The 12,395-nt window shown below is 40.1% G+C and overlaps 1 protein-coding gene and 1 long non-coding RNA gene across 3 annotated transcripts in view; one reads left to right on the top strand and one right to left on the bottom strand.

The window, feature by feature from the left end:
- LOC148883261 (uncharacterized) overlaps window positions 1-5,058 on the bottom strand; it is a 24,455-nt gene extending 19,397 nt beyond the window's left edge. The window contains exons 1-3 of one of the 2 annotated variants that reach the window (XR_016118674.1): window positions 4,703-5,058; window positions 3,822-3,997; window positions 3,516-3,707 (exon numbers count right to left, since the gene is read on the bottom strand). This is a non-coding gene — a long non-coding RNA (uncharacterized LOC148883261). Of the gene's footprint in view, window positions 1-3,515; window positions 3,708-3,821; window positions 3,998-4,702 lie in introns of those variants that run through there. The other variant, XR_016118675.1, reaches the window with a different exon arrangement.
- On the top strand, window positions 780-9,617 carry gmpr (guanosine monophosphate reductase). The gene is made up of 9 exons (XM_089023876.1): window positions 780-1,129; window positions 3,389-3,508; window positions 5,076-5,159; window positions 5,776-5,949; window positions 6,454-6,535; window positions 6,677-6,783; window positions 6,945-6,987; window positions 7,776-7,935; window positions 8,914-9,617. The coding sequence occupies exons 1-9, from the start codon at window positions 1,043-1,045 to the stop codon at window positions 9,092-9,094; spliced, it is 1,038 nt and encodes a 345-aa protein (XP_088880002.1). The 5' UTR covers window positions 780-1,042; the 3' UTR covers window positions 9,095-9,617.
- Window positions 9,618-12,395: the final 2,778 nt, after the last annotated feature.

Raw genomic sequence — 12,395 nt, forward strand, 5'->3', positions numbered from 1 at the left:
GGCCGACTGTGACCATGTTGATTGAAATGGAATTTTGATATGTCCTGTCCCAATAAACAGCCTTGTTTTCAATTCCATGTGAACGTGTGCCAGGAGCGACTATTTCGCAACACTTTTCAAGTTATACACCCCAACTTCTTTCTTTCATAACTTTGCTGTTGTGAAATGTAAATTCCTCTACTGCGAGACTAATAAAGGTAAATCCAATCCAATCCAACCAACATCGCAATCCTCTCGACTGCGCGTTTCACAGCTCAGGCACAATAACAGTCAAACCTCGGTTTTCAAACGTCTTGGTTCTCGTCCCATTTGGTATTCAACCAAAAATTTCAGGGGTTTGTTGATGTTAAAATAGGTGAACATAAAACATTAGTTCTTTGATTACATGTGTATATGTTTTTTTCTGTAAAATAGTTAAAACGTGCTTTAAAAGTTGTTTTCTAGACTTGGAACGGATTAAAAAAAATACATTGATTATAATGGAAAGTGCTGTTTCGGTTTTCCAACAAAATGCTTTTCAAACAGCTTTCTGGAACGAATTATAGTCAAAAAACAAGGTATCACTGTACATGTATTTCCATTGTTCGGTTGCGGTGAACAACTGTGCAGGATTTAGTGTCAATATAACTCACTGTTGTCACACACAACCATTTTCCAATCGATCCGAAAGCCAGTGTGTGTGTGTGTGTGTGTGTGTGTGTGTGTGTGTGTGTGTGTGTGTGTGTGTGTGTGTGTGTGTATCCCTCTTGTGGCTTGCTCGTAATGCTCCACCGCAGCGTATGTGCATGTCGGTGTCGGTGTGTGTGTGTGTCACTGGAAAAGGGGGAGATGAAAGTGGAGAAGGTGGAAGACGAATAGGACGTGAAGGCCCAAAGAAAGTCATGGGGGGTGGGTCGGGCTGGACCCCTTTTTGCTATAAATACACTGGCAGCCCGCAGGCTCGGATTTGGTGGTTTGGGCTTCGGATACGAGACCCCCTTCCATCGTCGCTGTAGCTCGAGTAGTTGCCTTCCTCAAGGGAATTACATCGTCATCATCCAGGATGCCTCGCGTGGACGTAGACCTCAAGCTGGACTTCAAAGATGTCCTATTCCGGCCCAAAAGGAGTAGCCTGAAAAGTCGCTCTGAGGTAACATTGTGTTGTTGTTTTGTTGTTACAGCCAGGAAGTAGTCACACCCCAAAAGCTAACTTTGCTTTTATGATGCACGTCCCAGAATGTCATATTGATTATGCATTATCTCCGAGTGTGAGTGTGTTGTTGTTGTTGTGTAATCAGCTAATGGCTGCAGTAGGAGCATGTGTGACCTTCTCCAAAGGTGAAAAGCATGCAAATGCTCCACTTGTCATCGGAAATTAGCTTTGATTACATTCTTATGGGGTGAAAGCTCCCCAAATTCGCTCTCACAAGCCATTTGAAGCTAGCCAAATAGCGAACCAAAGCAAAAGATATAGACTACCTCCCACCTAAAAAAAGTTCCTTATAATTGTTATAATCGTCATTCACTTTTGGCGATCTCTTGGCATATGAACATTTTTAAATGCTCACAAGTTCGTTCATAAATCAACTGAAAAATAGCTAACAGCTAGCCGCTATTTTTTGAGCCAACAACAGTCGACGCTACGTTATCATGAGGCGACTCCCACATCACTCACCAGACCAGGTCAAAAGAGTCGTCGGTATTTATTTGTTAGTTTATTTATCTATTGGTTGCTGTTCATTTTGTATTTATTTATTTATTTGTTAGTTTATTTATCTATTGGTTGGTGGTTATTCATTTATTATTTGATCTTTATATGTTAGTTTATTTATTGTTTGGTGTTTATTTATTTGTTATTTTATTTATATATTGGTTGGTGTTTATTTATCTGTTATTTTATTTATTGATTGATTTATTTGTGTTTATTTAGTAATTTATTTGTTATTTATTTATCTCTTGGTTGGTGTTTATGTATTTATTATTTGATCTTTATTTACTTGTTAGTTTATTTATTTATTGTTTGGTGTTTATTTATTTATCTGCTTGTTGTTTATTTTTCGTTTGGTTGGTGTTTATTTAGCATTTATTTATTTGTTAGTTTATTTATATATTAGTTGGTGTTTCTTTATCTATTATTTGGTATTTATTTATTTATCTCTTGAGCTATTTTTTATTTATTGTAATTTTATTTACGTAATATATTTCTGGGAAAGAAATGGGCTAAACTCTTCCACCCCCCAAAAAATAATAAAAAATAACAATAATAATAATAATACATTATACAAAAAAACCTTTTGACCCCCTGCTCTAGAAAACACTATTTCAATGCTATGAAACGATGCCCCCCCCCCCACCCCATTGTGAAAATAGTTTTATTTAGTTCTGTTCTTTTTGACAATACATAATCCGACACCGTGACGACGTGCATTTGGGTGACCGACGAATCCGTGACGTATGCAGTGATCCGAATCCGGCAGCGGCTTCAGGGAAAAGGCGTTTATAAATAGAAAAATAGGACCTCGCACATTCTTCCTGTGGTAGCGCGACAACACGTGCAACCGCCCAATTCGGCAAAGCGAAACTCACATTCAATCAACACAAAAGTCCAAACACCCCAAGTCGGACGCCAGCTGCTTGTCAAGTACTACCTCAACAGTTTAGATGCATATACAGTGATACCTCAGCTTACAAACTTAATTGGTTCCCAGAAAGTGTGTCTTCCAAACATTAATTTCCCACAGGAAACCCTTAAATGAGAATAATCTGTTTCCAGGTCCCCAGAAAACATCATTTTCTACTAAATAAGCCTTAAAACTACACAACATATACCTTATTTCATTTATAATAATGCTATTGTATTTTAATTAAAGAAATAAACTGTACTGTATAATAAAGTCGTTTTATTTACCTTTATGATGGTTGTTGATGTAGTTGCCTCTTGATGATATCCGAGTGCTTTCTCGGCGATAATACCCGCACTCACACTGTCCCCTGCTAGCTGCTTTTTCTTCATCCAAATCAACAGAAGTTTTTCAACCTCTTCTATTGCCTGAGACTGTTGCTTAGACAACACAGAAACACCCTTAGCCACACGTAGCAATGGTCGACTTAGCGTACTGGTACTGGGACGCTAAGTCACACAAACGCACACCTCGTTGGTGTTACAAGCTATTTATTAATCGTTATGGGCAAATATATTGAAGTGCATTCATGTGCCACTAGGGGGAGCCTGCATCCCATTAGTGGTACGTGCACCAGACATCTGATTGAATTCCATCACTCATTCAAGTGGCTCCCGATTAATAATATAGCCGATAAGAGTTCTATAAATTCCAGATGTAGTCCTAATGTATATTGAGACGTCTATCTTGTGGTACTACTTATAACCGTGTGGTGATATTTGTCCCAGGTGGACCTGCAGAGGACTTTCACATTCCGCAACTCAAAGCAGACATACACGGGAATCCCCATCATTGCCGCCAACATGGACACCACCGGAACCTTCGAAATGGCCCAAGTCCTCAGCAAAGTACACGTTTATGTTCAATCATGATCTTGACCATTTTAACAAAACCATGATTTTACAGTCAAGTGGTTAGCATGTCGGTTCCGGGTTCAATTCCAGCTTAGGTCTTCCTGTGTGGGATTTGCATGTGCTCCTTGGGTCTGCATGGGTTTTCTGCGGGTCATCCGGTTTCCTCCCACAATCCAAAAACGTGTATGGCAAGCTAATTGAACACCCCAAATTGTTTCCGTTAGAACCGGGTCGTTCAGGGTGTCCCCCGCCAATCGCCGGAAAGACAGCTGGGATTGTTTTCAACGGGTGCTCGAATGGTACTCACTCAGTTGAACGGAGAGACGGTGGCGACGCTGTGGGTGAGCTTGTTGGCGGCCGAGGCAACGACAGCAGACCTCACCAGACAGCCAAGCAGAATCAGAAAACCTTTATTCGTCCCACAATGCAAGACAAAGCTGACCTCGGAGACGATGTTGCGTTTGCGGCACACTTGGGTCGATGCTGTACAAGGACAAAAGTTTCACTTTAGTTCTATACCCATTTATTTTTTTTAACAAAAAAAAAAAAAAAACATCCGCATACATATCCATTTTAAATCCTTACACTGGACAAAACAGGTCAACATAAGATATTAAACAGGATTAGCATGATTACTAAAGCAAAAATATTTATCTTCCAACCCATTACCTCAACCACTGCAAAACTCCACACGTCTATATAGTAGTTCACAAGGATATTTTCTCAAGAGAAAAATTTGAAATAAATAAATCACATCATACGATATTACTATATATTACATACTATATCATATATCTTTATTGAAACGATCCGCTCAGCAAAGCACTTTTGGTTGAACGAGCCTCATGAATTTCGGTTTTTGAGAGGCAAGGAGAAACTCGTCTCGTGTCCTGGTTTATGGAGCTCAAACTAAATTCTGATTGGCTAAAAGAGCCGGCGATTATAACTGTATGTGTGTATGACAACACGTGGAATATAAAGTCTTATTGGCCAAATATGAATTTGGAAGCCTTGACAGGCGTGTCACCGATGTTTTGTATTCGATTTCACTCTGATACTCGACATACAGGCTTAGCATAATCGTTAGCATGCTAGGTCAAATCGCTAATTACGATGGGGATGTTGGCATTTTGTACAAAAAAATTCGGTCGGAGCACAATAACTGAACAGTCAACACGAGATACTCACCCTCCATTATTAGAACAAAATGAAGCAGACACGTGTTCGCGTACTTGTTGAAGAATTTGTCAATGAGAAACATTTTGTTCCGGGTCGACTTCCGTAATTTCCACAAGTAACCAATCATCCCTCAGATTTTCCAGGTACAGTCACGCCTACCTACCAGGAGCTAATTGGACCTTAAAACTCAATTAACCAATAAAATGAAAGAAACCAAAAGATTGACACCTACCCGTGAGTTGTCAGCCGAACTAAATTAAACTGGATTTGTACCAAATAATTTAGAAAAAATGACTAAATATGGATGGGATTAACATGTTTTTCACTACTTTTATCTGTCATTCCTTTAAAAAAAAAAATCTGAAATTAACTCTAATTTCAGCACACGCTGTTCACGGCCATTCACAAGCACTACACGGTGGACGAGTGGAAAAACTTCGCTGCTAAGCACCCAGAGTGCTTAGAGGTACAGTAATCCTTTGTTTATCGCGGTAATGCGGACCGGGACCGCCCGTGATAGACCAAAAACCGCGATGTAGAGATCCCTTCATGTAATGGTAAATTTACATGTGTATCAGAACAAATAAATATTGATAATGCCGTATTTAGTGGAACACAGTTCACGAGATGAACAAAGAAGCACAGTAAATGTTTGTAGTACGGTACACAACTCTAATGCAGTAAAGTAAACAGTCCACTCAATGCACAGTACCTTCTCAACATACAGTATATATAGTATTGTAGCAGTTGAAGAAGGAGCAGCTGCCACAGTATACTATTTACAGGTACACTAGTCATCTTTCTTGATGTAACGCACCCTAGATTCAAAAATGTATTGTTTTTCAGTAGAACAAAAAAAATATCACCAGTATATGTTATCACATTGGCTTTTACAAAAAAACCATATATTTTTTTCTAACTAATGTGTTTTTTTTTATAAACTACTTCGTTTAAATCAAAGTACATATTTCATTCAAAGTATATATTATCCTAAAATATATCTATATATTTTTAAAAATATAGCTTTGAACTCTTACCTTTAAGGCTAACTGGATACATTGTTTATCATTTGGCGCCGTTAGCACGTAGCGGCCAGCTCGGGCAGCGGGAGCGGCGACCTGGACAGGCTGTGTGCCATCGCCGAAGCAGTTCCTGCCCTCAAGTACATCTGCCTGGACGTCGCTAACGGCTACTCGGAGCACTTTGTCGACTTTGTCAAGGCCGTGCGATTGAAGTTCCCCACACACACCATCATGGTATACATTACATACACGCACACAAACACAAGGACTTTTATGTCGTTGATCTAGAAAGTAATGTCCTCTGAAAATACTTTTTATAGTAACTACAGTATAGGTCTTTTTTTTTTTTGCCGTGGGCCACATTGTAGTTATGGTTTCCTCTCGAGGGCCGTTATAAATTTGGGGAAGCCATTAGAATGTTTAATTCCCTCCACATATGACATATAGAGCGCACAACAAATTAATTAATAACAAGTTTTCAAATCTCAAGTCAAGAATAATGACTGTTATTGTGGTTTACATCCAAAAATGTGAACATTTGGTTCGGATTTTAGCATTTCACAAGTTTGATTTGCTTTCGCGGGCAGAAAAAAAAGATGTGGCAGGCCAGATTTGGCCCCCGGGCCTTGACTTTGACACCTGTGTACTAAGGGCTAGGAATGAATGAATTACAAAGACATTGCTTGTCTATTCAATTCCATTTTCAGACTGTTCTACGCGTATCTTTTTCTTTTTAAGGCCGGTAACGTAGTGACAGGGGAGATGGTGGAGGAGCTCATCCTCTCCGGGGCCGACATCATCAAAGTGGGCATCGGACCAGGTGGGTAGAGCACACCGTCTGATATGGCGCTCGTTCCTATGCAACGTATCAGAGGACACAATAATACCATAATAATAATATTATAAGTACACATGTCATACATACCCCATTGGTGTGTTTGTGTACATTTGTGCATTTTAGGGTCTGTGTGCACAACAAGGATCAAGACGGGCGTCGGTTACCCTCAGCTGAGCGCCGTCATCGAGTGCGCCGACTCAGCCCATGGCCTCAAAGGTCACATCATTTCTGTACGTATGATGAGAATTGATCTGTCCCAGGAACACAATCATAAAGTTAACGTTGCATGAGCAGGTCTGGTTTGATCAATGCACCCAAGTGTCCAGTAGAGGAAGCCCTCACACAGTTGCTGGATTGATTAAAGTGTTTGTTTTTTTTTTTGGCTTTTCAGGATGGCGGCTGCAGTTGCCCTGGAGATGTGGCCAAAGCCTTCGGTGAGTCCATCAGAGAGCAACTGTTGTATTCACCCTGCAAAACAATCAAACACCCGGACCCATGAAAATTTCAATTGTGGCTTTGATTAAAAAGCTATTTATTTTAAATTACAGCCACACATTATTCAGTTTAGGGAAGACTATTCACCAAAGTTTCAGCTATTTCTGTCAATTTTTAGTCAATTTATGGCTTTCCAGAGATGTGTTGCAAATGTCAACTATTTCGTTGCAAGCAAACCTGTACACATCTGACAAAGTTGTCAATCAATTTGACAATCCTCTTTCGGGAGAAGACATCGCTGCAGTGAGGGAATCAGTACAAAACATCTTTTTTTTTTTGCGTCGTCCTCCTGAAAGAGGAGTGTGTCAAAGTGATTGACAACTTTGTCAGATGAGTACAGGTTTGCTTGCAACGAAATGGTGGACATTTGGAACGCATCTTGGGAAAGCCATAAACTGACTAAAAAATGACAGAAATAGCTGAAACTCTAGCGAATGGCCTTCCATAAACTGAATCATGTGTGGTTGTAATTTGAAATAAATAGCTTTTTAATCAAAGCCACAATTGACATTTTCATGGGTACGCCTCTTTTTGGGTCACCCTGTATTTGTCATTCAAGGGGAACTGGTGTGACCCCTAACACCCCCGCAAGTCAAAAACAGGCTAATCTCATGAATACTGCATCGGTGGCGTAAGAATCAAATTGATAAATCCACACATTTTAAACATTTTGAAGGTAAATGGATGCCCTGGTAAAATTGCAAGTGGTCTAACATTTGACCGGCAGGTGCGGGCGCCGACTTTGTGATGATGGGCGGCATGCTGGCGGGACACGATCAGTGCACGGGCGATTTGATTGAGAAGAACGGCAAAAAGTTCAAACTCTTCTATGGGATGAGCTCAGACACGGCCATGAAGAAATACGTGGGTGGCGTGGCAGAATACAGGTAAGACTTGGAGCCCCCCACAGTCAAACAACAACTCCATTATTGATCTCCAGAAAGGCATTATTTACACAGTCAAAGTTCGGGGGTCAAATCTGGCCCACCACTATCAGTTGGTGTTGGTGCCGAACCCCAAAAAATACAGACAGGAGGGAGGAGCAGAGTGTATTTGACGAATTGTATGAAATAAACTCATCAAAATGTCAAACGACGCAGTCATCGTAACAGAAATGTCCAAAGTAGCAAACAAAACCACGAGTAAAACAAACCTGACAGGGTGATACAAATAATGATCCGACACTGAATGGTTGTGCCGGGAGTCCTTTTAACTGCCACTGATTAAAACGAGCAACACCTGCGCGGCTGCAGGCAGGGCCCTACAGCGCCACCAATTGGTTGCAAATTGGAACGTGACAACTGCAGCCCATCCCAGCTCCACCATCTCCCCTGTCCATACGTTACCGGCCTTAACAAAAAGGATACATGTAGAAAAGTCTGAAAACGTGCTTGAGTAGAGAAGCAATGTATTTGTACTTCATTCATTCCTACCCCAAATCCACAGCTATCCAAGTCAAGGCTCGGGGGCCAAATCTGGCCCGCCACATCATTTTCTTTGGCCCGCGAAAGCAAATCAAACTGATGAAATTCCATGATGCTTGCTTTAGTCCACACCAAAATTTCAAATTAAACCAGTCGACCATTGCTACGTGTGGCTAAGGGTGTGTTCTGTGTTAGCGAGCTAGCTAACTTGATCTATTTGAGTTCTTCCCGGTTGAACGGGGTCACCGTTGCTGTCTACCTAGCTAGCTATCTATTAGCTATATATTAGCCGTCTAACTAGTTAGCTAATTTGAAAAATAGTTATTAAAACCATTCTAATGGCTTCCCCAAATTCATAACAGCCCCCTAGAGGAAACCTTAACGTTGCCGGCAGCAAAACTCAGACTTTTATACAACCTTGACTTCCACATTTTCATACAGGGCGTCAGAGGGCCGCACGGTGGAGGTTCCCTATCGCGGCAATGCGGAGGATACGGTCCGCGACGTCCTGGGTGGCGTACGCTCCACATGTACGTACGTCGGCGCCGCCAAGCTGAAGGAGCTGAGCCGCCGGACCACCTTCATCCGCGTCACGCAGCAGTCCAGCCAAATGTTCGTCTAGCGCCCCCCGGTGGCCCTTTGCTGTCAACCACTGTGACGCCCTACCGGACAAATGTACTTACAACAAACGCTGCCTTGACGCACATGATTGATTTGTGATACATGATCAGATTAGCTCTGTAAGCTTTCCATGAAAAGGTTTCTTCAGCCATCATTGGTACTGGTAGCTCTGGCCCGCTATATCTAAACATATAGCTACCGGCAACATTTTAGTTAGCTGACGAAGCCTCGTGGATGTGAAGCGAAACATCCAACACCTTCAAAGAAGTCCAGATGACGGCTGAAGAAACCTTTTCATCGATGGACCGCTCCTGTACGACTGACGTGAAGCTTTGTAAGCTGCATTCATAATAGTCGCTTCTCCTAAGTCACCATTGCACAAGGCACAGAAAGACGACTAAAACACCAAAGTCACATTTTGGCTGCTGTATTGAGGGAGATAAGAAGTGTGTAAAAATCTCACAATGTCACTTTTTCTTTCAATGCAATAAAAGTGCAGGCGGAAACGTTTGCTTTTGACCTCACTCGCATTCATCACTGTTGGTTCATTTTTTTTGAGTTGGGTTACAATTAACTTTTATTTTAAAAAATCACATTTTAGATTATTATCCCAAAAGGTTATTCATTAATTTATTTATCAATATATATATTTATTAATTTATTAAGTAATTGATTTCCTAATTAATTAATGTATTATGTAATTTTTTAAAGTACTTTATTGATTAATTTGATTAATGTATTTATTAATTAATGTATTGATTAATTTATTTATTAATTCATGTATTGATGTATTTCTTTCTTTACTTCTCTTTCTTTATCTATCTATTTATTTATTCATTTAATCCCCCCCAAAATATATTTTTGAGGGTTTGAAAACTATAACTTGTCATGGTCCATTTTTCAAGTCATTTTTCCCACCAATGATGAAGATACGTTAAGTGTGATGCGTTTGACAGACAGGTGGGCCAAAAGACACCCCGAAAACACAAAGTGCCCGTTTATTCCCGATATGTCAAGATTTCATTTCATTTCGTTTGTTTGTTTTCTGAAGAAGTGCATTTGTACAGATATGCCAAATACGTCCAGCGAGCTGCTAGCTTTCCTTCTGGCAAGTCAACAAGAAGAGGAGGACGAGGCTGAAGAGATGAACACAAACTGGGAAGCCATTGCCCCCCCCCCCCCCTCCCACCCCCTTATTGTCCTTTGCGAGCCACCGTCAAGTCCAGTCAAGTCCAACCGGGTGGGCAATCCTGAACATCATCGTGAAATGATTTCTCATAAATATAAATATCGTATACAAGCCAAATAGACCACCTTTGAAAATTGATTCAAACAATCAAAATGGCTCTATGCCTTTTTTTAATGGACTTTTTTTTAATCTCTTTTCTGCCTGAGTTGGTTATCCAGCGCGATGGACAAACAATTAAAATAAAATACAAAAAAAATATACAAATTCTGATTACATTTCAAAACACAATGAGGTGCCAACAAATATTTTTCCTCGTGTTTTTTTCATTTAAACTATTACCCCCCAAAAACATTTTTTTAATTTATCAAGTTGTGCAAGAAAAAAAAAGAATGAAAAGTGATCCTCTGTGTTGAGGATGCTTGTCATAAAAAAATAAAATAATATTAATAATGTTGACATTCTGGTTATTTCTAAGCGAATGATGTGACAAGCGCACAAAAAAAGCAAAAAACACCGAACCAACACGCCCTGGGATCTTGAGTCAAAAAATAAAATCACATTTAAAGGACAACCGACACCATTTTTTTTTGTTTCCTAAGTGACATCAGAAAAGCATTTTATAGCATCTAAAATACCCAAAACACACAGGCTGATAGTTTTAGTCAAATGAAAAACAAAATAAAAATGAGTTAAAGTGTCCAAAAACGACTTCAAAATGAAACCGGAAATGGCTAGTTTGAGAAGGTCCCGCCCCCTTGTTCGTGGCGTCACGCCAAGACGTCTTGCCTAGCTGGAGAATCAAAACAATGGCTTCAGATTGGGATAAGATGCTTTTTTGTTTCTCATCCAGTTATGAATATAATTTAAGTAGTTTTGAAGAGGAAAGCATAAATGTTTGCAATCGATTAAAGGAGTCCTCCCATATCAATTCGAGCCATCAAGGACAGCATGTAGCGTCCCAGAAAATGCAAAAGATGGCGCCCAAGCTCCCTTGGAAATGGGCTGATTTGTCTGCTGGGAATGTGTCAACTACTATCAAATAGTAGTCTTGGTGCAACACACAACGATCCACCATCGCGTTATTGATGTGTTTTCCTTCTAATTTCGCCATCAACACAAAGTTTTACGACCAAACAAAGTACCGCAAAATGCATTGTGTGTGGCTTTCTCGGTCAGGGGCGTTCCCTCCGTGACGTCACCAACTCAAAAACAAGACTTCCTGAATATTCAGCACGAGTCTTAAAACGTAAGATATAGCTATATGCGCTGGAATCTTTGTCAAATACGCTCAGTAGAAGTCATTTGAAGTCATTCTACAAATTATGGACACAACTTGTCCGGAGGCGTCGGTTGTCCTTTTAATTGCAAAAAAATGTGGTTGGAAAGTTAGCGGTACAAGATGGCGGATGCCACACTAAGCAATTCAAAGGGAAACAAAGAGAATAAAGAGAAACTTTATTCTTTTATAATCTACATGTTCTGCCTTTTTTTCTCCCTCCAACACAACAATCTTCCACTTCTTCTTCTTCTTTTGTGTCCGAGGAAGTAGCAGTCCAAGATGCAAAAGAAAACTTTTGTGCCTTTGTCATTTCTCTTCCCCTTGCGCCCAATTCAGAAATCAACTATTTCATATCATTTGTGCAAGACAAGATAGTGGTCCAAGATGTGCAAAATAACATAAAAAGGGGGATTTTGTTTGTTTTTTTTCGGGGGGGGGTGTCTTTTTTTTTATTTTTTTTTGTTACAATGTTTTGCCTTTTTATTGTCTTTCTCTTCCACAGTCACCTACTTTTGTCATTCATCTGAGAGATGGCAGCAGTCCAAAAGGTTGGTTGCTGAACGGGACAACATGGCAATGTGCAAAATAGTTTTGTTTTTTTGGGGGGGCGGGGGGGATTGGTTGTTGAAATGTTTTGTTTGTTTGTTTTTTTTTTCTTCACTTAACCTAACTTCCACCCCCTAAGCAAGCAATCAAAAGTCACCAGCTTTTGTCCACTTGTGTGTCGGTTGCATTTCAAGATGGCAGTTAGTACGTTAGCCAATGTGCAAAACAACAAAAACTCATACAACCCTCTATTTCTTCTTTCTCTCCTCAATAATATAGATTTTTTTC

This window comes from Hippocampus bargibanti, linkage group LG20 (genome assembly GCF_051943395.1).
Source record: "Hippocampus bargibanti isolate YZ-2025 linkage group LG20, ASM5194339v1, whole genome shotgun sequence".
In the NCBI taxonomy this organism is placed as follows: Eukaryota; Metazoa; Chordata; class Actinopteri; order Syngnathiformes; family Syngnathidae; genus Hippocampus; species Hippocampus bargibanti.